Source organism: Seriola aureovittata, chromosome 12, assembly GCF_021018895.1.
Source record: "Seriola aureovittata isolate HTS-2021-v1 ecotype China chromosome 12, ASM2101889v1, whole genome shotgun sequence".
Classification (NCBI taxonomy): domain Eukaryota; kingdom Metazoa; phylum Chordata; class Actinopteri; order Carangiformes; family Carangidae; genus Seriola; species Seriola aureovittata.
In genome coordinates this window covers 21,048,107-21,073,196 of record NC_079375.1, presented here as the reverse complement: position 1 = coordinate 21,073,196, position 25,090 = coordinate 21,048,107, and the positions used below count along the sequence as shown (strand labels likewise).

At 39.9% G+C, this 25,090-nt stretch overlaps 2 protein-coding genes across 2 annotated transcripts in view; both read right to left on the bottom strand.

The window, feature by feature from the left end:
* The window catches only part of tnk2b (tyrosine kinase, non-receptor, 2b), a 67,982-nt gene extending 55,533 nt beyond the window's left edge, over positions 1 to 12,449 (bottom strand). Inside the window, exons 1-2 of the mRNA XM_056391338.1 lie at positions 12,100 to 12,449; positions 2,440 to 2,656 (exon numbers count right to left, since the gene is read on the bottom strand). Of these exons, the coding sequence (XP_056247313.1) occupies positions 2,440 to 2,457 (18 nt within the window). The 5' untranslated portion in view covers positions 2,458 to 2,656; positions 12,100 to 12,449. The remainder of the gene's footprint in view (positions 1 to 2,439; positions 2,657 to 12,099) is intronic.
* A 113-nt stretch (positions 12,450 to 12,562) lies between these two features.
* On the bottom strand, positions 12,563 to 24,983 carry LOC130178827 (transferrin receptor protein 1-like). The gene is made up of 17 exons (XM_056391346.1): positions 23,414 to 24,983; positions 19,327 to 19,570; positions 18,859 to 19,042; positions 18,463 to 18,688; positions 18,258 to 18,380; positions 18,031 to 18,126; positions 17,514 to 17,653; positions 17,200 to 17,351; positions 16,979 to 17,098; positions 16,664 to 16,749; positions 16,488 to 16,551; positions 15,950 to 16,017; positions 15,795 to 15,859; positions 15,534 to 15,627; positions 15,169 to 15,390; positions 14,715 to 14,873; positions 12,563 to 14,019 (listed from the first exon to the last, which is right to left on the bottom strand). Exons 2-17 carry the CDS (start codon positions 19,529 to 19,531, stop codon positions 13,777 to 13,779), a joined length of 2,247 nt encoding a protein of 748 aa, XP_056247321.1. The 5' UTR covers positions 19,532 to 19,570; positions 23,414 to 24,983; the 3' UTR covers positions 12,563 to 13,776.
* Between the last annotated feature and the right edge of the window lie 107 nt (positions 24,984 to 25,090).

The following is a 25,090-nucleotide window of genomic DNA, read 5'->3' as shown; positions in this document are numbered from 1 at the left end:
AAGGAGTGAAGACGACAGTGAGACGTGTGACAACTGGTCTGCTGGTAGACTGATGGAGGAGTACGCAGACTTGGAGCATCAGGGGGGGTATGGTGTGACAGCCGGATGTAGGTTCAGGGTTAAAATAACACTGTCCTCTCTCTCACACCCACACACACACACTTTGACTCCCAGAGGCTCCTTTTCCTCCGAGTTCTCCTCTGTCAGTCTGGGCCCCCCAGGCCCTCCAAGCATTCAGAGACACTCTCCACAAAAAGCACAGTCACTAGTCGCTGCTGCTATTCTGGGAGCTTCCTCTCTGCTTCCCAACTCCCCTTTAGTCCCTTTTCCTCCATCCTCCTTCTTTCTCCGTCTAGCTTCCTTCGCACTAGCATTTTCTTTATCCTGCATAACAAGCAGCTTTCCAGGAAGCATGAATTCCTTTCTGAAGTATCACAGGCTAAAATGTGAAACATCTCCTTTCCCGCTTCTTCTGCAAATGCAGGTACACAGATTAGATTTTACCAAGATTTCTGGGAAGTGGATTGTGGGTAGCATAACCTCCAGTATGAATGGTAGATCAGTAAACCTTACGGGGATCATTTACTTGAGTTTTCCACTTAACTGATTTTAATTTTCAACTGTACAAAAATATCATTTATTGTCTGTTTTCAATTTAAATTATTCCATTTAAACACAACTGTATTAACAGGATATATAAATATATTTTTGCTTCCAAACTCTCCCTCTCTATCTGGAAATCACTATGTCTGATCTTTATAACCAAATAACAAGAGTTTTATTTTTATTTTTCTTGGCCACAGACAAACATCTGTGACTGACGCTGGCTCATCTGCATTTACATCTACATTTTTATGGTGTTTGGATTCAATCAATTCAAGCAGAAGATGCAAACTCAAAGCTCCGATGTGTGATAACGAAATCTGCTGCGCTTTTCTTGACGTTAGACTTTAAACAAACTTACGCTGCATGGTACAACTCTTTATCATTTCTGTTGATATAAACATGAATGTGCCAGTGTGCTACAGCAAAGATCAGGCCATGTCTTTTACAAACAACAGCAGTACGTTTAGTAAACTAACAGCCTTCACCTGGATTAAAGTATCACAATCTCAATATAAATCTACAAATATTAGCACTAAAGTTATTACTATTGCATCATTTCAGTGTTTTCATTTTATGGCTCAAAGTGAAGCCAACTTCCTCATATACTGCTGGGCTGTTTGACCTACAACAATGGCCATTAAATGAATGTGGTAAAATTTTAAATGCTTCCCTCTGAAATGTAGTGAAGTAAAAGTAGCATGAATGTGAAATGGAAGTACTTAAGTAAAAGTTGAACAAAATTGTTCCTCACTACAATACTTGAGGCTACAAATGTAACGTTTGAGTCAGAGAGTGGACTATCCCCTCTGACAGAGGAAGGAAGCCTGACTTGACCTTAACATTACTGTGAGATAAGCATCTTTAACAAGGCTGCCACTCCCCCCGCCCTCAACCCTGCTCCAATTATAGAGTCATTTACAGAACGAACCGCTGACGGTCGGCTTCTGATACGTAAACAACAGGCCTGGTAGCAACATTCGCTCATTTGTGTTGCGCTTCACAAAACAAAAGCATACATACAGTGTCAGTGAGTGCACCCACTCACACAAAGGCATGCTGGCACAATTCCTACATTCACAGGCACACATACTGTTCCTCTCACTTTCCCTCCACTCCATCTCAGCTCTCAAACACACACTCGATTATTATTTCTCTTTGTACTGAGGCTTGCAGACACCTGTTAGGGAGTGGCTGGCTGGCCAGCATCCTGTGCGTGGGACAGAACACAGCGTTTTCTATTAAAGCTGCAAGTGTGACTCTCACTTCCTCCTCATTAGCTAAGAATTGTTATTCGGTGACTGTGCCCCGCAAATTGATAATCAGTAAATCGTGGACAAAGCTCGTCCCCAGTGGATACGCAAACACAAGCCTGATGAAACAGGAAATGGTAAACCACTTCCATCTAATGTTTTTTAAGTGTGTATGCGCAAGGAAACCATAAAGACTTACAAGATTCAGTGTTTTCTATCCCAAACTCACACACACATTCACACATGAAAACCAACATGACATCAACCCCAGTGTTTGCTCCTCTGCATTTCCAAGGTGAATAGCTCCCATTCAGACGTACTGTGAGCTGGTCTGTGAGCCTTCCTGCTCTGAGGAGAGCACAGTCACCGTTTGGCATGACCTCATGTCTGCATAGCTCACACACTCACACACACCGAGACAAAATAGCAAACAGAAAGTGTGGCAGATAAAACACACAACCCAAACTTGTGTCAGTGTTTAAACAGTGTACACTACAGCAAAAACATGCCCAGCTCAAAGTGACACCCAGCTGCAGAGAACTCAGTGGTACAGATACGTCTGAGACGCTGGACGTCTTCTTACCTGCAATATCTGATCCATAGAAACCTGGTTCTCTTTCCTGGTCTGAGTCCAGCGTCAGCTCTGACACTGTAGATGCTCCCCTCAGGTTGATGACAGAAGGCCAACAACGTGCAGATGAGGCCCCAAGTCCATGGCACTGTGAGATTAGCACACCCTCACATGATTTCATCTCCATCCATCGGCCAACACAAACACAGGAGTATGTTGCAGGAACTGCCTGGAAAACCAGAAAAGCAAGGAAACAAAAAGGAAATGGTCGCATTAAAGTCTGATGGAAGGTTAAAATTTCTCTACAGCAATAATAGAAGAATAATATTGTCCAAAAATTATATCAAGTGAGCAGCACCGACGGCTCTTAGTGCATCAGCAGAGAGACTTAATATTGTGATGAGAGAATGAGTCAGAGCCTTGGAGCCGTTTACGAGACACACACAGTTTGTGCACTTGATGAACACACAGGATAACAGTAAGCACTTTTTTTGACAGAAAGGACAAAATAAATGAATTTGGTTATCTACCATTTGCATGATCAGATATCCAGTCTTGAGAAATTTTCAGCTACACAACAGGAAACGACGGTTCTTTTGAAATGATAGTGAGTTCATTCTTTGTTGATTAAAATGGTGGGTCCGAACACTTCAGTAATGTACACACAAAATGATGACCATCAGAAGTTCCTACATACTGTATCATTTTGAGGTATATGGAGATCATTTAAATGAGAACCCTTTAGTTTATGTTAACCTCCTCTACTCTTTGTTCATCTTCCTTCCTATTTCAAGGAAAATCAAACTTTACAGCTATTGCGGTGAAGTTCTGCTTCACCGCCAAGCTTTCACCCACCCACCCACTCACACTTTTCACACATGACCAAGCAGAGTGCTGGCAACACCTGCACTGGGTGAACCAAAAGGGATGAGTAACTCTCTCATTATAAGACTGTTGCAAGACTGAAAAGTGAAACCAATGTGGTCAGATGAATTTCATATTTTTGACTAATCGGCAGTATAATCACGTTGGAGCAAGTTCAAGGTCTGACAGAGAACACAGTTCAAAAGAACATGAAACTGTGATTCACTGAATCAATAACCTACAGTGGGCTACAACCGGAAGCAGCTTCTAATGTTGGATGTGAATCGACTTGACGTTGTTCCAAGCCAGGTCTGGGGGCTGGGGTAGGAATGCCTGAGGGGCCCTATGCAGGAGAGGGGCAGTATGAATGAATCAATGCGATTCACACGGACACACGAGGACACAGCCCACCCACCACCTAGTAAAGTAGCTGACTGGAGCCTACAGTGTCAGAGGAGAAGTTCAAAACAAGGAGAAAGACCAAGCTATTCTTCCTCCCTGCATACGCTCCACAAATGACTCCTTTGTCTGTGAGAAAACAGACTACGTATGTGACTGAACAGTGCGACACGAGCATGCACGACAGTTACACTCTAATCACACAGGCATGAACTGTAAACAAATACACACAATCAACGGACTGGCAGCTTTTAACTGACATAAATCCCCGGGCAAGTCATTAGTTTATCGACATTCATTGGCAGCGGAGGCTAAAAGAGTAACATATTTCTCTATTGACAATAATCTGCAACATGCCCGAGGGCGACATCACTTCATTTTACATTTTTGTCATGCAATAGTGTCAGTGGACATGGAGGAGAAGGTAGTTCATGGCTGCTGCCCCCACCCTGGCACATAAAGACACACAAACACCACCCAGTCCCTGGAGAGTGTAAGAAAGCCCAAAAAATAACTGCACACACACAACTAAGCTCAGAGGCCAGTTAAAACACAAGATTAGCTCTCATGCCTGAGGTCATAGGATCAACTACAGTGACCAGAAAAGAGTCATGTTTTCTTATCTCTTTACTAATATTTACCGTGGAAAGGATTTAATGTGACATTAGTTTTCTGATTATGCCGTTGCACAAAAATGCTAAATGTTCAAAAATGTGTCTAAATCAATAAGAATATGTTCCAATAGTTATTTTTTTGACCATATAGCAGAATGGCTCTAACGATGGGACTGCTGCTCAGTCAGTCCACCACTTAAGTCCAGGTGGAAGATTCGTGGTCTCCACAGGATGAGGCCTCCATGATGATCTCCTGACTTTTTCGTATAGCACCACCATGAGGTTGACACTGAGCAATTGTTTTTGTGTTGTTTTCTAATAAAGTACCGCTCTTTTAATGTTGGTCACTCAGGGAAACCGCTGGAGTTGGTGTTCAACTGCCTTGCTTGTTGGCACCTCAGCAGAAGTCAGTAATAGAAATGGAGCGAGTATTCGACTGAAAATGGTGACCTCGATGGGCGGCTCAGTTTCATTCTCCGCAAACTCACCCTATGGTGTCCCCCGAGGTTCAATCCCATTTTATCTGCAAATATAACGTCCACTTTCACTGTTATGCCGATGACACACAGCTCTATCTACCAATACCAAGTGCAGTCTCCAAAATGCTCAAACAGGTGAATTATCAACACTAACACAGTTTCAATGAACACTGAACATTACAGCCTTGATGAAGCCAGGATTTATTACACGACTATTGTATTAGACCGCATTAGACTGTACAGCTCTTCATCCTGTCTCCAACCTCTTTGTCTTTTTAAATAAATCGTATGATTAACCAGGATTCATCAGGCTAAATAGAAAGCCTGCCTCTGTCTTTTCCATTGCAGAGTCATTGCTGATTCATGCACTCCACTGTCCACAGAAAAGCCTTTCATTCATGCTGCCTCCCCCCACTGATGAAGTCAACATGGCACCACTCACCAAAAAAAGTGTTTTGAATTGCATCATCTTTAGTTTAACAGAACCTCTTGAACAATGACAATGGTCTTTGTCTTAAACTACTAACTGTTTATACAGGGTATGATTTCTATGGCAAAATATAACAGCAACATATCAGGTACTCATGACATGAGCTTAACCGCAGCATGAAAATTAACAGTTTAGCTCGTATTATACATGAGACTCGGTTTAGTATCACCACTAATCTTGTTGTGATGATGTTTCTATGGACGCTGAATGATAATACTCCCATGTTCAGGCTACTGTGGTTATAAGGGAGGGACTGACAGGCCAGGAAAACAATATTCCCTCCAGAGGACAAAGGATAGTTGCCGTCAGTGGGTCATGCGATACAGCGGGGGGGAAAGCTACACTTTCTCTGCCAGTCAGCGAGGAAGAGGAGACAGTAAGGAGAGTTGATGACAGTGAAACATAATCTTCTCTCACTAACAGAGGAGGCAGTAAAGGAATCTCTCTACTGCTGTGTCGCACACATTCATACACCAACAGTAGGTATGAGTAATAGAGAATTCAACATAGCATTTAACACCACCAAGAGACATTACACAGGGCATTACATATTGTGTAGTTTTTCATTTTTTTAAATTTCAGTCAGTCAAGGAAAAGCTAGACATTACTGCAAAGGTGAAGCTTGATAAATTAGAGGGTTATCCACAAAGTCAGTTTGTGGTTCAGGGCTCCAGACTTTTCCACCAGCACATGATTTTGTCAGACCTATCAGGAGCTTCTCTTTCACTATGTTACAGGCAGTGTTGAACTTGAGGACCATTTCATTCTCCTCTACTGAGTGATTACTCTCATCTAACCACTGAACAGAAGTGGTGAGGGGGTGATGCAGCCATTAGGGTTGTGCCAATGGACGATGATCTCAGTGATTGACGCTCATCAGAGCGTCACCAATATACGATACGATATTTGTCTTGTTTCTCCATTAATGTAATAACTTATTAGTAGTAGTAGTAGCATTAAATTAATATTAAAATTAATTTGCCCTGTTTCACGTCAGCATCCCCCAAACATAACTGATGCTTGCAACACAGACACGTGTGTGCACTCATGCCTACACTCTGACCAGCTGACTAATGACAGCTCTGATTACGTTTGGTGCATTTGTCATCCTACTGTGATCGTGTTCACTCCGAGCGACAGAGAGAGTGTTTTGTGCCCCCTCTTGGCAAATTTCGTAGTGTAACAATAAGACGATCTGACTATATGACATCGCCCGTGTCTAGCAGCCATCTGTGCAGGTTTTGTGATTCTTACTGTTGTTGTGCAACTTTAAAGTCTCAAGCTTAAACTGCGTTGACCTGATAACAAGTTTAGAGTTCTCTACAATACACACACAGCATAGCATTTCCCTCAACATATCTCAACCACAGCTGATGGTAGGACTTTTTCTTCCTTACTGAAAGACCAATCGGTCTCTCCCTGCCTGCACCTGCACTCTCATCATCAGCTGTGTCTCAGGGGACTAAAACAGCCTAATGATCATCATACACTCACACGAATTTGACCACGTAAAATTTTAACTCACACTCTCACAAAATGGTTGCAGTCAGTCGCGACAGCTTCAAAAATAAGCTCATGAAAACATCAAGATTAGACTCTTTCTCAATACTTCCCAAACTTCCCTTCGCTGTCTTTGGCAAAACCCTGACATCTTTTTTCTTTAAGTGTCCAATTTAATTTTATTCATTTAATTTTAAATCAGGCAATACAATTTTTTAAAACAGCTGGGAACTGTAATTTTTATCAAATGTTACTCAAACAGGACAATTTTCAGCTGCAGATTATTACACACTTGTTGCTGTAATGTGTATTTACCCAGGACAGCATATTTAAGACTGACTCTAAATAAACTACAGAGCCTTAACTTATCATAAAGAAGGAACATGTCAGTCAGTGCAACGATGTGGCTCATTTTTTAAACAATTTTTGTTACAGAAAAATAAGCACTACCAGACTATACAGCATCAATTAATTATTGGTTACGATCTTTTCATGGGATTTGATTAAAATAATAAAAATACCAAAAAAATCACCAGCCTTATCCTTTCATACTAATTATAATATCAAGAGTAATAAAGGTTGTTAAAACTGTAACAGAATCACGTGTCAATCAGCTTCACGTCTTTATATTATTCACTATCAGCTCGTAAACTGACTGAACAGTCAAGCTGAAAGCAGCACCAGCACCTTATCCCTGCCTATCATTCTTATTGCTCACTTGGACTTGCAGTATGAACTACAGCATGAATTGCTCTGAGTCATCAACTGAGATTTTTTTCATCCTTCAGGAAGGTGGTGTAACACTGTGAGATCCTGTTATGGAGTTGGCACTGCCAACATTTGGCACAGTTCCTGAACTGCTAACTGCTCACTGGGCATCAGGCCAGTATTGACAAACAGCTTCCTCTCAATCCATTTTACATGTTCAATCATCTGTAATCAAACTGACTCAGAGCAGTAATCATAGTTTTAATGTGAACATCTTTAGAGCTCTGTGTTTGAACACATCAAAGACCAGTTATAGCTCCGTCATTTCTACAATTGTGGCATTATTAAATATTAACAAATATGTGACAAAAAGTGATGCTCAACAAGTTCGCTCTCTTTCTGAAACCCTTTTTCTTCATGTTCAGGATAAATCTGTCTATAGATCTATAGATATATATGTTTACATATTTATGTATACATTATATAAATAAATATAATGACCATTTAAATCCCACCATCAATGCCCCATGTTCAGCTGCGTAATTTGTATTAAGTAATTCCAAAGAAACCACAAAAAGGTCAGTGGAAACCTGGGCAAATAAAACCTAAACTATCTCTATTAACACCAGTCATGGTATTTGAGGAAAAGTTGGACTTTTTTTTCATAATTTAGGTGAGGCAAACTTTTAACATCAGAACTAGTAAATCGATCAAAGGTTCATCATTTCACTACTGTTGAACGGGTAAAGGTGTTTCAAAAGTGCTGCAGGTCTAAGCTAGGCTACTGCTCGGGGGATGCCTTTCACTGAATATTTGAACAAACAAAATTACTAAAAAAATACAAGTCTGTGTCTTAACTGCACCTGTCAAAGTGTGATAACCCCAAATGTACAGTGTAATCTAACTGTCGATCCATTATGTAAATCATAAAAATCCGTACCAGTCGTAAACATTTGGCCGGACTGACTCACACTAAATTAGTCCTTAGTGAAGACAGCATGACTGACTTTGTGTCAGTAAATGTGTTTAACTGCATTTATGCCATATGACTGTCACGTCATCCTGCTAGTTTAGTAACTAACAGAACATCCGGTAACTAACTTGATAACATCACAATATCACTTCACAGGAAGGTGGGAGACGGGACAGTATCTCAACCAGGATTTGGTGTTTCACAAGAATCAAGTCATTTCACAAAACTATCTGCGATACAGCACCTCCACTGCTAAGCTGTGTATTTATGTGAACACTCCCACTATCAGCGTAGACAAACAAGAAGTAATAATCAGCGGAAGCAAAGGTTTGAGCGTTGGATTGTAGCCACTTCAAACACAGTGCGATCCCACTGAGACGTTTACTAGCTACGCTCTGTGAGAAGTGGAAGCAATCCAAGTCAAATCTATGTCTATGGTGATGTGAGGGGTGTCAGGGCATTGGCAAGAGATGAAGGGAATCATACTCTTCACTAATGATTGAATTACACCCTGCAGCCCCTAATTTTAGAAACCAAGGCCAGACATCATGGTCCACCAGCAGATTTAGCACTGTATGTGTTGCATTGGATTTGGTACTGAGCCAATGCTTGACGGACAGATTTCCTGAGCAGAGAGGAAATGCAAATTTTTCAATACTGTCATTTGTTTTTACCCTTTTGGAAACACAAAATAATCTTGTAAATACAATAACTCTTTTTTTTTTTTAAATCAAATTCAGTCACAAATAAATGATATTGGTAATCAATTAGGCTTTTCTGCAACTGCATGAAGTCGAATATTTTCAAACAATATAATTTCCATTAAAATTACTCTCTCCAGTTTCATGTTGTGTTAATGGATGTCATATTGAAGCTAGTTTGTCTTTCCACTGATACTGCATTAAACTGTATTGCTAGCATTTTTTAATGTCAAATCAATAACATATTTCCAAGTGCCTACTACAATACCAGACCCCAAAGTGTGCTGTGAAACCGTGCAACCCTTTCTGGTGAAGAGAGATCATCAGCCGGTTGTATAATAACAGGTTTTGCATGGCACCATTACACTGACAGCTCTACTATAGGGCAGCTGATTGAATTCAAAACCAAACATAACACGCTAACCACATCAAAGCTTCAGCATGTTAGAAGGGACGTCACATCCTGCATATCTTCTAGCAGCAGCTACAGTCAATGCAACTTGTCTCTCTTTGTCTATTCTGTGCAACAGATTCATGCAGACAAGGGTGGAGAAAGATTGCTCTGACCTCAAATAGCATCAACCAGAGGCTGTTGTCATAAAAGGTAGTTAAGTTGGTGTTGTATACACTGTCTTATCCAGTAGTTTCCAGTTACATGGTAAAACACAAACATAGAGACAATGGAATCATTAAAGATGTTTAGAGTCCTGCATTAAATTGGAAAAAGATTCCACTGTCGTTCCCGAGCTGGGTGGTAGTGACTGTTGCTTGCGAAGAGCGTCAGCCATCGTTGCAGTTGCAATAAAAGAAGTTATAATACATCCTCTGAGCAGTGCTACTAGACTGGATGCTACACAGAGTCGCAATCAGAAAGTGATGAGATGGGCCAACCAGGCCATAGCTAGCTGTTTAGCATGCTAATTTCTGTAGAAGAAAAGACGTGATAGAAACAGAAGCAAAACAAGAGTTAACATCAGCGTTGCTTTCCAGCACTAGAGACAGCTCTTGGTGAGTAAAGGTATAAAGTTTGATGCTGACCTTTCAACATTTCTTATAGACTGGTAAGTAAACAGCTGTTAAAGCTAATGTTGGCTATGTAGCAATAGAAAAAATGAACAAATAGCTCCTTTAAATTTCTATTTACAGACCCTTATAGACTTTTGTATCAAACTGAAAGCCAATAATTATCATCATACTACAAGGTTTATAAAGTCAGATACTTAAATGTCAACTGACTGTCCGCTATAAACTGAACTGAGATGCATATTAGACAAGAAATAATTCTAAATAAATACAGTCTACTGTACGTGAGTTAGCTGGACTTTACACCGTTGGAAGACAGTGGATCAATCCGATTTTACAGTTAAACACTGGCAACCATGACAGGTAATTGCACCGATAAAAAAATCAGTTATGTGCACATGGCTTACATGTGCACATAACTGATCACAAAACCATGAGCATTACTCATAGATCGACAGATAATGACGGCTATTACAGCAAGTTGGTCGTGTGTGTATGACGTGATAACAGGTGTGTGTGTGTGTGTGTGGGTGGCAGAAAGAGAAAAGGATTAAGAGTGTTTCCATTGAGAAACTTCAAGCATAATGATGATACAATATTGACAGCAGCTGACAATCCCTAATGCTTGTTGTAACTTCTCTATGAGGACGTGTGTGTGTGAGTGTGTGTGTGTTGTTCTGCTACCCTCAGGCCTAGTATCTGACAATCTGACACCAGGTGTGTGTATTTGTATGTGTATGTGTGTGTTTGTGTGCATGTGTTTGTGTGTGTGTGGGGGGGGGCGATAACACACAGCAAGTGGGAACAAGAAATGCTAAGCTGCATATTTTATATTTTTTTATTTCTGTACTTGGGGATATTTTATTCATCCTGAGTGATCACATTTCTTGGATGAACTTTTATATACTGCAAAATCACAATCACATCAAGTTTTTCTTTCATGTAAAACACACAGAAAGACTGAGGTTCAAATTCAAGAGTCAGAAGATTTCTTGCTGATCTTATTAACTAATTCAATTTACTGAAAAAAGTCCCAAGACTAACCAGTTTCCTCGTGATGAGGAGCATTCTGCACTAATTATAAGAAATACCTTTAGAGTATGAGTATGCATTCATATTTATTCCTTATCTGTAAGTGCTGCACTACGCCTTCACAGGTAAGGTGTTTTATACATTCACTTATAAGTAACCTGGAGAGGAAGGTTAATACTCACTTATTACATTTGTCATATTTACTTGCAGGGGGAGAAACAGGGTAAACACCTCCACAGCTAGATTCATGCTAGCCTGAGTGACACATTACGCTTTTCATTTTCATTTTTTTTCCATAGGCATTTCACACAGCAGACATTTTGACTGGAAGGAGTAAAGGGTGTTGCTAATAGCATTAAAGATGCTGGAGCCAGAACGCACAATACCAGGACCCATAGAAGCTAATTGGAATTCAGCCATCACTAATTTGATTATTTACACCTGTGCTTTTCTCACTGCAACATGTCCAAATGTCTTCCGTGAAAAATGCCTATTTATTAATTAGTTAAAAGCTCAGTACTTTGCCACTGGGGGTGTTATTACAGCTAAGCTACCTGTCTGAATGTGTCACAGGACACAGAGACACCTTTGCCGTTTAGCAACCTCTCGACTACATGTCAGTCCATCTCAGTTTGTTAATGTTAGCACCATCAGTGACTAAGATTGTGTAACAAAGTGCTGCAGTGTTTCACAATAGAGGCAGTGACAGCAGCTCTCACCTGTTGGCTCCTTCCCGCCACGCAGCTTCAAAAACTTGCTGGCAAAAACTTTAGACGACTCTGACCCCACAGAGTAGCATTTTCACAAAGCCAATATTTTGACAGAGAAATGATGAAGTTCATTAATGTTTGTTATGGGTTACAGTCGTCATATCAGTGAGTGTGCCTACCTGTCAATCTCAGCTGCTGTCACTTGTTGTCACCTTCTGTTCCGGTGTGTTTTTTTTGCACTCCAGTAACCCGGCTACAAGTTCACAAGTCCTGGCATCTCTAACGATTTAAAGGGCCTCGGCCGTGGCGGGAATGAAGTTGACACTAAATGAAGTTTGCACCGGTCCGTGTTGAGTGGTTCCCCTGCACAGCCAGACCTGTCTGCAAACACAGCCGAGGTTTGAGTGCTGAGGCTGCTGGCGTCAGGTCCTTGCCGTCTTTGTACAACACAAAGATCGTCTATGTGTCTGAAGACGGATCACTCCAGAGAGGGAAAACTGGCTCGTTTGTGTACCAGTTAGTTAGTTATATAGTTAGTGTATTTGCTTCTTAAAAATAACCCTTTTATTTTGTTTTGTTTTTTATTTGTCACTGGAAACTGTGGTAAACATCTGAGTGTAATGAATAAAAAAGTCCAGTGGGCATTGTTGTATTCATTCTTTATTGCAAGAGGGAATATGTTAAATTTCTAGTTACAATATTATTTTGCTTTAAAAAGACGAGAAAAGGAAGGGGTGTCAAAAATGTTTAGAGTATATTTAAAATAGAAAACACTAATAATGCTAAAGCATTACCAAAAAGATCATGCTTAATTGACAAATTGCTTGTTTATTTAGAAATATTTGTACCATCTTTATTTATTTTCATTGTTGTGTAAATAGGCATTTATTGATTTTTTTTAGCCTATAAGTAAAAGCAACTACAGTTTATAGTAAAACTAATCCATCTTCGGACATTTCCTGTTAATACTATGTTGTGATATACCTCTACTTGCCCCACTACAAATCCTGCCCATATCTATCATTGTAGTGTTTATTGCAGAAAGAATCAGCAGCGAGGTGAGGCATCTTTATTTCTCTCACATCTCTGCTTCACATTCAGGCTGTCAGCCCACTCTTAAAGGAACATGCCACAATTTTGCAATATTACTACACTTAGTGGCTGCAGCCTCAACAAACAGAGCAGAGTGATTTGGTTTGTATAATGAATTCTAAAACATTCAATTCAAATTATTAGTTGCTGCTTCACCCAACAATTCAAAACTGACAAATGAATGAAGTTACACATTGTACTCCTTTTGAAGTAAAAGAAAAACATATGGTTTACTTTGTCTCCATCATCTGGTCAAGCACTGTCACAACAACAATTTTCTTCTCTGAATTGTCTTGAGCCTCTCATGATGGTCTGCACTGTCAGCAATACCATCACTGTTGAATCATAAGGAGTATTAACTATTCACACATCTAGCAGCTTCTTTGAAAATCAAAACCTTGCCCAAAATAATGTATGTTGTGGTAGTAATCTACTTCTTGGTATTCTGTGCTGTCTCGTTGTTACTAGCATTCAAGTTCTCAATATTGTGGTATTTAAGTGCCACATGTTAAAATAAAAGAATTTCTCTTTCTAAAGCAGTGGAAAAAAATAACCTCCTGAAACAACTGAACGATTTTGTTATTCATAAGGCTTACACACATTTTATCATTAATATTTGGCCTTATGGAGAATTACGGAAAGGAGGGAGATGAGGCAGCTGAAATGTTGAAAATTTTTGAACATAGGTGATGTGTTCTGGTTTTCACACTGCCAGTTGTGATAAGAGGGCAAAACCATGAACAAGGGAACAGGGGGGATATTTTTTAGATTTCATTATCCAAGGACCAGATGTCGCCTGCTAATGAGTTGGCACAGCCCTGAATGGTCCAGGTCGCCAAGGCAAACTGGTTGCGGAACAAGTCGGCGTCCGAATCGGGGTCGTCGTTCCTGAGGGCGTCGAGATGGTTGGACAGAGCTGTGACAGTGTGGGGGCCAGAGCCCAGCAGGATGTGGCGGAAAGGACTATCTTTGGGAGACACGTAGGGTGACAGGAAGTTCCTTTCCACCTGCAGAAACAAGGGGAAAAACACGGGATGAAGGAGGAAGGATTTTTTTTTTTTTTGATGTCATGCCTTTGTAGGCTGGTTATTTTACACCTAAATGCTCAGCTATACAACCTATACCTTGGAAAAATGAAAATACAACAATCTGCCTTTGGATAATATTGACAGAAGACACAGGGAGAACGAAATACCTCAAACAAAATGTGTTTTTTAGCTTTCTTGTCCACTACAAGTAGTATTAGTTAAAGAAAAACTTAATTTTGATTATTTACAGTCCTTATGTGAATTAAATATCTCTCTAAATATGTCTGTCTGCTGTTTCTTGCTCTGCGGGGAGTGTACGGTAACTTTATCAGAGCTTTTTGTTGAAAACCAGCTGCAGTTGAAAACAACAAGAGCAGTGAGAGCAAATCAAAACAGTAAGGCTGCAGAACAGACAGCTAAACAATGAGCTGGAACTTGATATCAAGCTCTGTAAAAAAGGAGAACTGCAAATTTGGGTGTTAATTCTTTGTAGGTTCATCACTTCAAGTGACCCCCTTCACACAGTCACATGGTCATCGCATATATTCTAATAATAAAAACAGATTATAGCTGCTTCAAGTGCAACTTTAGAGATACTGCACCATTAAGACATGCTGAGACTTGCTTTTCCACAGAATGTCTCCATACTAAACCCTTCACTGTAGAGATCTTACCGCCATGATGCGGTCATTGATGATGCGGCACATCTCGATGTCCTCCAGGTCACTGTTCTGGATTTCTGTTGCCAGGTTGCGAGAGGCACGGCTGTAGGAGCCATAGGCTGAGATCAACCACTGCACTGTCAGCGCCTTGGGCAACAGCTGGGGCTTCATCTGGAAACACACATGGCATCAACACGGGTAAATGTGTGTTCTGAATAAACAAAATTAAAGGAATGTGCATCTTCAATGCACATTTGAGTTATATAATAAAGACAGCATTGGAAAAAACTGACAAATGAAATGGCACTAAAAACATATAAACTTGCTACTTTACAAAGATAGATAATCATTTATTCTTTATCTGTGTGCAGAACTCTGAGTCAGGTCAACCTTGATTTCTTCAAGAATTCGCCCTCAAAAAAGGTAAATACAATCTTAGTTTGCAAGATCATCATTGGCCACTCACCCTCTGAACATTCTTCACTTTCGTATTGATCTGAGCCACATGAGTACGTATAATCTTCTCGTACTTCCCCAGGTCCATCTGCAACAGATGATCATGGACCAGCCTCAGCGCAATGTGACCTGCGAACCGGGCCGATGTTACAGCCAGCTGAGGAACCTGGTTGGCCGTGGCCGAGTTCAGCTTCTCCCTGGTGTCCAGCATTGTGCCAAAGTATTGGTAGTCCTAAGAGGGGAAAAAGATGTGTAAAGAATTAGTTAGGTTAGATACATCCCTGGATGAACCACATTTTGACATAATGGGTTAGGGTTCGTCCTGGGGTATGGTTAGAAAATATTAATAATTTTTGGTACATCAGGACGACTTACTGAGTTACCAGAGGTGAATCTAAATGAGACTGAGGGAATGCCAGAGAAGGCCAGGAAAGGATACGCAGCGTTATCCAACTTCAGAGGCTCCAAACTGGAAAATAAACAATGAAAAAGAAGATTAAGTGGTGAACATTTGCTAAATGTGAGTATGATGGCTAGCCCACACATTCCAGTTGTGAATGTGAAAATTTTGGTTGTCATGGAGATGTATAAACACTGAGACTGTGGATGGGAATGCGACAGCCTGGTCAGACTTACACATCTGATTCCCAGTTACCCTTTCCAAAATGAGTAAAGAGAGACTGATCCTTGCCGAAGTTCACCTGAGGACAAAGCAAGTGTATTTATTATATTAGCGTTTGAAAAATTTAGAAAACAAATGAATGAATTGTATCGAATTGCTGCCGGTTTACCTCTTTCAGAGTGTTCTCGATCAGGCCGTGCATCAAGGGACTGCCTGCTACTTTAAATCCACTGCGACCTGGAGAAGAAGACTTACATTCAGTCAATCTGAAAATAAAATTGCAAGTTTAAAACTTTCCTATATTTACAGTATAACTGGTTGTTTTGGCCACTTGGGGACAACAGAAACAAGCAGTGAACATAACATTGCTCCACTATATTCACTAGCTGGTCCCTATCTGTGTCTATCTGCCCTTTGATATCAAGCAGGTAGTGTATAATGGGGTTTTACACCTTTTTCACTCCAACAGCTGCCTGCGGCGGCCCAAAGTGACGCTATGAGAGCTTGGAGACTGAACCCAAAGATTAAAGTTGGGGGTGGACAGCTAAAAATTGAAACTAACTACAAACCTGAGAGGAGCTGCACATTGGAGTGATAGCTGTCACATTGTCATTTAACACATTGCTGTTCTATAAGTCAATATCAGTTATACATGTTGATCATCTAGATGTGGACAAGATGTCCAACATGTTTCTAACCGTAAATACCTGTTACAACACCGTCCAGGTTGATGTAGGAGAAGGCTTTCATGTTCAGAGAAGACAGATAACCCTAGACATGCAAAAAATAAAATAAAATGAAGAGTACAAACACCAATCAGTTTCATTATTCCATTAAAGCTGCTCATCAAGAAAATGTTGTATTACAAAGTTGCAATTCTCACCTCCAACCACTCGGTGGCACCAACGCTCCCATATTCTCCAGCACTCCAGCTAGCAAACACAATCGTCCTCCTTGGCTTGAATCCATCTGTTGAAATGGATAACAAATGCATATTAACAAAAAGAGCAGGGCCCTCACTAAATAGAAAATACTTCAATAACTTGATGAGGCATGTCCAATGACTAGTTTCTTTAGCTCCTACATGACATACAATAATCAGGATCTGATATGAATATTACATGTACATCCATTCCATCAATATTATTGTGGTCAAAATCTTCTCCAAACTAAACAGCTGCTGTTATCCGAGACTCACCATTCTTCACCATGTCTGAGATGGAACGAGCCAGCTCAACGAGGACGCTAGTGCCAACGGTTGATGTTGCAAAACCTGGACCCCATGCGTCTCTCTGGGCACCGATGACCACATACCGATCTAAAATTGAAAAAGACAATGAGAACAACTCACACTCTGTTCAGTAAACCGACTTCCTGATCACAGTATCTCTCTCTTGTTAAATAAGCATCTCATCGTACCTGCATCCACAAAGCCTTTGATCACGCCAAAGACATTATGTATCTTTTTATCAGTAAGAACATTGTCGACCTCCACGGTGATAACATCTGTGTCGTCTCCAAGTTTATGGTAGAGTGCCCATTCTGCCGGCCCACTCTGACCCCCAAGCCCCCTGTAGGACACAGACAATAAACATGATGTATGCTGCTACTAAGAAAACTATTTGAATATTTAAAGTTGACAAACAAGGTACTGTATTTAATTCAGAGTTTTTATAATGTCTGTCTTTTTAAAAGCATCATTTCAGATGGTCCACAGTATGTCTGAGCCTTACCTCTGAATGCTAGTAGCCATAGCTGTTGTGATGGTCTGAGCCAAGATTGTTGGTAGACCTGAAGACTGGACAGGAGGAAACTGGGTGTGGTTGAAGGAGGGGAAGCCTGGCGTGTAAGGGTCCCCTGAACCCATGTGGACCTGTGATGGACAGAAACAAGTCTTATGAAGTTTGACCAGCAGATATCAGTTTACAACAAAATTCTTTTGTTTTCAAGACTAATCTTCCCAGCAGCCTAGAGGCTCATCTTCAAGCTTCTAAACTGGAAATTAAGAAAATTACACACACAAAAAAAAACAAAAAAACAGAAACACATTAAATTCTACATTATTATGCCTATAATTATTATTCAAATCAAATATTCCTACAACAGCTGAAGACCATATCAGGTTCATTTACTGTCAGCCAAGAACAGAAATCTACATATTGTAATAAGTAAGATTAATATCCTCAGCACACAGAAACAAAACTGAATGTCTCTAAATAACTAACATGCTTCTAAACTGCCCACACTCACATGTCCAAAGAGCTGAGTGGTGTCTCCGATAGAGTAATCCAAGGGGTCTGCATAGATCAACACAGCAGAGGCATTCATTTTGGCAGCATTGGCTACCTGTAAGCAAAAAGATAACAGCAAAGTTCAAAATATATATATATATACTCTAAATATATACTTTAGACTGAGGGGAAAAAGAAGAATAATGTTTATAATAATAAGTTATATTTCTTACTAAAACCACCCACCTTCTCAGCAAAACTGATCCTACCAGCTCTGACCAGCACAACCCTGCCATTCAGGTTGATGTTCCTGCCCTGCAGAAACGTTAAGTCGCTTTCCTGCCCATAGTGTGCATACACAACGGCACCCTGGGCAAAAAAAAAAAAGGAATTAAGGCATTTTCTCTATTTAATAAAAAAAAAAATCTTCTTAATTTTGCTTGTAGATTACCGTTACTGTTCCATTAGCACTGTAGGACAGGAATCCATTTGGGCGCTCCTCTTTCCCGTCCTTGAAAACAACTCTGTTGGAGCCAGAAGCTGGGGGGTCCTGAACCTTAACAAAGTGCTCATCAGTCCAGGTGTTCATGCCGTACTCTTTAAACCTTTTGATCACCTTGATCGCCAGATCTTCATCTCCCAGAGAACCAGCCTGATGGCTGTTGCTGGTAAACTCACTATGATAAGAGGAAACAAAACATGACGGGAAAAGAAAAATGGAGGGAAGCAAACAGGATTCAATGAATACAATGTAACACAAATAAGAAATTTCACAGTAATAGTCATTTTATGAAGAAGTCAACCCTGCTTCACTGCAGAATTTACAGTGTGTGGGCTTTAGACTTACCTAAAGACAGGTTCAAATTTGGTTGCAGTGAGTTTTTCAGCCAAAAGCTCTTTGACATCGTCCCAGTCCATAAGAGGGGCAGCACCGGTCTCATGGAGAGTAGGTTGTTCAGTTGGGAGCATGCAGACTGCAGGGCTGGGAACCAAGTCTTTCTTTTGATGGACCAGGTAGCCAATTAAGTATCCTGAAAAAAGCAGTGGTTTCACATAAGGAACAACCAGAGACAGACAGGACCAAAGAAAAGCACAAATTGTTCCTTTATCATCAGGACACAGCCACATAAAGCTCTGTGTCATCAGCATAGGTGAGGAAAGACATACCGAGTCTCCTGATGACAACACCATATACAGATTCATATCAATACAGAAAAGTAGTGGTCCTAAGATTGATCCCTGTGGAACTCCACACATTATTTTAGAGTGATGTAATCTCAGTATAAACCAGCCTCTTCATTCAATGAACTCTTACCAATGATAAAGATGAGGAGGGTTGCAGCTGCCATGAAGCAGAGGTTCTTGGGGGTACATCCAAACTTTTGAGCCACATATGGTTTGTGGACTGGGTTGTGATTGAGATGGTCTCCCACTCCATTTCCCCCAATTTCTTCATCCATGTTGGATGACGGCATCATCTCCACCTCACGATTGTCATGGTCACCTACCATTTTCTGCATCAAGTTTAAATGTGTATGGTAATGTGGATCCCCGTTAAACTGTAAAAGCAGAAAAATCCAGGGATCAGGAGAAAATATGATTTTATAATTAACCTAAAAAATGTTTTTTTGTTGTTGATGGAACCTACATACTATAAATATTATTATAATATATATTATATTATATATTATAAATAATATTATTGCCATCTTTTAACACACGCAAAACACTGAACTATTGTATCTAGCTGTTTGTGACAAATAAAACTCTCACCCTCTCTTCAAACTGTGACAAAAGTGTCTGCTCCTTCCTGCTTTGTTGCTCTCTGCTCGCTTACTGAGATGATACAAGAAACAATAAAGTTGAAATGAGGGCACTGTGAGTGGTGGAAAGTACCTATGTACACTGTGTCATGCACTGTCAGCATAATTTTAAAAGTAGGCTACTTGAGATATTCTACTTAATGCCACTATGTCTTTACATTCCTGCGGGAACTATTTTACTGACCAAACTTATTTTATAGATTTTATGTTTTCTTATTTGGGGTTTGTTCTTAGGTAAGAACAGAATCTACACTCACTCAAGAGTGCTAACATGTTTGAGCAAAATAAGTGGTTATTGCATTTTCTTCAGTTCTACAGTTATATAATATTATATTATTTAAATTACAATAATATCTTTGTCATTTATACTATATTTTTTAAAAATAACTTTTTTTTTACAAAGTATTGTGGTCTTTTAAAACAAATGAACGCTACATTAACACTTAACTGATCGTTTGCAGCTCACTTCCTGCAGCAGTACCTCCACTTCGTTTTGGTATGGTATCTCTCTGTAATTTCTGTCTGTGTCTGCACACGAACTTTCGGTTTCATGCCCTTTTAAGGGCATTTTTTGGCATTTACCTATGCTGATTAGGGCCAACTGGCACATACTTTCAATTACGAGGAGACTGGCATTCATCAATCTAAGAACACAGGTGCGCACAATTCTGCGGCTTAAGAACACATTCATGAATTTGACGTAGAGTTTTCTTGTTTTCTTAGGAAGTTTCTTAAGAACAACTTAAGAAAGAATTTAAGAAAATACTTAAGAAGATATTGGTGAATGAGGCCCGTTTTCTGTAAATCCATAAAATGTACTTCATGCAATAGCTGTGAAAATAGTGGCTCTTGGAAAGGAAGGGAAGCAGGACAATTCAGTTTGGTGATCAGTGTGCTGGCACTGATTTGTTTTTCCAGTGAAGTTGTCTGGGACCATTTCTCCTTTTTCTTGTTTGAAAAAACATATGTAATGTTTCAACCTAGCTCTTCAGGGGAAAAGGGAAGCAACATAAAACAGATGTTTTTTTTCTTTAATAAGTAAGATGCTTGGCAAATTTGTAAAAAAAAAAAAAAGAAAAAAAAAAAAAAGAAATGAGATAAACTAAAAAGGGAAAAATGGTTGATGCTAATGGTGCTGTTTAAAAAAAAAGCAACAAATATAATCAAAACAGGACTCTCCAAAAACAAGCATTACAAGTGTCTCTAAAATAAACCCAAAATGAAAATAAAACATACCAAACTACACTGTCTCAAATAAAACCAAGAAACATTGACAACATTTTAATTGTGACAGAGTAGTTCCCAAACAAAGAAGATTTCTGCTTGTGTGATCAGTTTTTAAATCTATGCCCTGCCCACGTAGTTTAACAAGTATGTAGGTGTACAGTGTTCAAAACATAAAACATATCAAAATCAAACAACAACGGGGCGTCGTGTGGCGTAGTGGTCTAAGCAGGTGCCCCATGTGTAGAGGCTTCAGTCCTCGCTGCAGTTGGCCCCGGCTCGAGTCCCGCATCGGACGGCCTTTGCTGCTATCATTCCCCCTCTCTCTGCCTCCCCATTTCCTGTCTCTCTCCACTATACTGTCAAATAAAGGCACAAAAACCCCAAAAAAATATACTGAAAAAAAAAAAATTGCATTTAGTTGATTGCAAAGCCGGACTGGGTGCGGCTCCAATCATGATGCATGGCTCGGGCAGGAAGTGGAAATGAGGTTGGGCAACATGTCCAGCAGCTTGAGCCGATTTTGAATATGGGACCACGCTTCCTGCTTAATAGTTACACAAAAAGCATGAAAGGTTAAGCACAGGGATGACGTGAGCTGTGGCCATAACAAGAAGTCACAGTGATTTCTTGTCACAGAGGGCGGAGGGTTGATTGCCCTTTACTTAACAGACAAACACACAATTCCTATGCCAGCATCTTAAAATGGAGACAATATTGATAATTTGGTTATTGTATCACCCAATGTTATGCTCATACAGACAGGGTTGACAAATCAACAACCCCTGTGATTGGGCATTTGTGGTGGGCAGGAGCAAAGCAGTCGCCACTGGTGGTAAATTATTAGTAAATCTTTGTAAACAGGTGGTTCTTTTTATTTTTTGATGCTAGGTTTTGCAATCTCATTTATTTACCATCACTTTTAATTATTGATCATTTTGTCAAAACAGTAGTAAGGTTGTTTGACTGTCCCTATAATTGCTCTTTTGGGTTTCTTCAGTAATGATATGTTTATACCTGGTTCCAGGCAGTAAACGTGTATTTTGTGCAAACCAGTCATTGGGTGGTCTGAGCTCAGGTTCTAATAATTTCCCACAGTATAATTTTCCCACATTTTGTATCACTTTCTGTCATTGCTTTGAAATTTCAAGTCACATGAAAGAGGAGCTGATGCAGCTTAGAAAACGTCTTTAAATCCATTGTTTTTTAGAACATGCATGATCGTACCCACGACTACACTTATAGAGCTACTGTATATCTCCTGCTGGACAAAACGGTGGACATGATGGGAATTTGTTCTATCTTCTCTTGGAAACAGCCGTCTCACTGTTGAGGATTTACAGTTCTGAAAGTTCAACAACATTTTTTACAGCAAGTCGTTGTTGTAGTTTCATGCAACCTCAGGCCAAGAATGTAAAGTCACTATAGCAACCGCAGTCAGAGTGGATTGGAGTAGTCTCTTTTATCTGTGTAATCACTACTTGACACTCTGATGTGGTCTGTCTGGTTGAATTGTTATCTCTGGGGCAAATGTGTTGGAGGTGAACAGCACAGCAAGCCAACAGATTTCCTCAGTATCTGTAGCTGCATTCATGTCACTGTAACAATACTCCAACTGTGCGAAAGCAGTGGAGGAAATGCTTTCTCAGAAAAAATGGTAGAGGTGGAGGTGGTTCTGGACTTTCACAATGTCTAGGGTTTTCTTTTCTAAGAAACGACATGCACAGCACACACAACACCTCAGTTCCTGCTCATATGAAAACATCATCTTTTGTGAATAAATATAATTTATATATTATATATTTTGGTAGGAGGAACTTCAGATGAGTTCGTGACATCCTTGTAAGTTGTGTAGTATCTACCAGAGATGGGAGTTTCCACTTAAGTCTCAAGTCCAAGCAAATTTGAGAAGTGAGTTTTAGTTTGACACGAATATGTGAGCTACACATTGTATCTGTTGCAACTCAGCAAAGTGACAGTGTGTGTATAACCTTAGTGTGTGTGTTACTGAGCAGACAGGCTTCTCCAGTAGGTTTCCCCAGATGTAGATGTGTGTTAGAGTTGTGTTAGCTTTCATAGCCTGAGTTCAAGACAGCAGCCCCTCTGTCCTGATGTTGTTACTGTTGACAGCCAGACAGACAGCCAGATAGACAGACACACAGAGTGTGTATGTCAAGAAACACTTGACTGTCCATCATTTGTTTGACACATATATGTGAGTGAAACATTTAAAACTGACCATGTGCTCTGTGTTTGACATTTCAAAAGCTCTTAATCTCCAGTTCTAGGATTACACTGTGAACAATTTGGGGCATAAACATTTTTTTATGCAAAGATGTGAAGTAAATGTCTAACCGGGTCGTCTCTGTAGCATGGACACTGTCTGCAAGCTCCAGGCTTCAGACCTGCAGAGATTCTCCCTCCTGTGCTGTTGTTGGTGGTTTGCAGGTGGACGGGCACATCACACTGCAACAAAACACACTCGTCTTAGAATAACTATTCACAAGTAGGCCTACAGTAAACGCAACATCTGTCATTGAAGAAACTGATTCATTGACAGTTCCTCACATCAGGGCTCATTCACCAATACGTTGAGTATTTTCTTCAATTCTTTCTTAAATTGTTCTTAAGAAAGTCCTTAAGAAAAATCTACGTCAGATTCATGAACGTATTCTTAAACCGCAGAATTGTGCGCACCTGTGTTCTTAGATTGATGAATGCCAGTCTCCTCGTAATTGAAAGTGTGTGCCAGTTGGCCCCATTAGCGTAGGTAAACGCCCAAATATGGCCTTTTAAAGACATGAGACTGAAGGGTCGTGTTTTTTTTTTTTGTTTTTTTTTTTAAATATTAACGACAAAAATATTATTGTAATTTAAGTAATATATTATCTATAATAATTATGTAATTATAAAACTGTAGAACAGAAGAAAACGCAATAACCAGTTATTTTGCTCAATAATGTCAGCACTCAAATGGTGAATGTCAGAATCTGCGTAAAAAGAGCGTAAGTGGGTTTTAAGAAGAAATTTCTTCTTAAGAATGGTTGGTGAATGAGGCCCATTATGAGCCCATTCAACCCATGGAGTCCATGAAGGCCAGATTCACCTTGCAGGGGGCACCAGGACAAAAATGAGCAACGTGGCCCCTATTAACCTCTGTTCCTGACACACTCTGTGCAGTGTGGACAGGTTTTCAGGGTTGGAATATTATTTGTCGTCGGATTTGCTGGTAGCCCCAATACAAATATGACTTTAGCAATTTGAATTTTGTAATCACAAAATTGAATTAGTGTAGGTATTAAAATGCTGATTTGGCGATGCTTTGTTTTAAATGAGCTGCAAATACCACAAACTAGTATGTTGCCATAATCTATGTGAAATTATGTCACATATCTTGTTGTACTTACAGAAACACAGTGTAACTGTTGACTATCATCATCACTGAGCCTCTACCGAGCTTCAGCAGACGGACAGCCACCCTGACACTATCCTGTAAGACGCCTTAATAAAGAACTTATTTCTCCCCTATATGATGTTGAGCTGTTTAGACCCAGAGGAAGCAAAGCCCCCAATCATGATGCACCATCCGCTAACTTCAGATGCATTTTTTTCCCTATTATTTATTTACGTGAGTGCAGCTGCCATGACACTACGCTCCATGATTTTCATGGGATAGACTAAGTGATACCTTTAATCATTGGAGCTCAAATCACCCACTGCTAGTGAGATAATAGATTTCAGTGGGAGATCTTAAAATTAAATAAAAACATATGGTTTACTTTGTCTCCATCATCTGGTCAAACACTGTCACAGCAACCATTTTCTTCATTGTCTTGTGCCTCTCAAGGTGCTCTGCACTGTTGGCATCACTGTTGAACTATAAGGAATATCGACTCTTTACACATCTAGCAGCTTGAGCAGAAATTAGGCTGTTTTGTTGTGGGAGGTCAGAATGGTTTTAACAGTTAGTTAAAAAAAGTGCATGGATAAATGTAAGATAATTATATGAGAACTAATAATCAAGCCACGGCT

Coding starts and splice junctions, on each gene's coding strand:
- LOC130178827 (XM_056391346.1), bottom strand. CDS start 19,531: ATGCAGAAAATGGTAGGTGACCATGACAATCGTGAGGTGGAGATGATG. Junction 16,750..16,978: donor CTCAGACATGGTGAAGAATG/GTGAGTCTCGGA, acceptor CCATTTCAACAG/ATGGATTCAAGCCAAGGAGG. Junction 15,628..15,794: donor GGTAACTGGGAATCAGATGT/GTAAGTCTGACC, acceptor TTTATTTTCCAG/TTTGGAGCCTCTGAAGTTGG.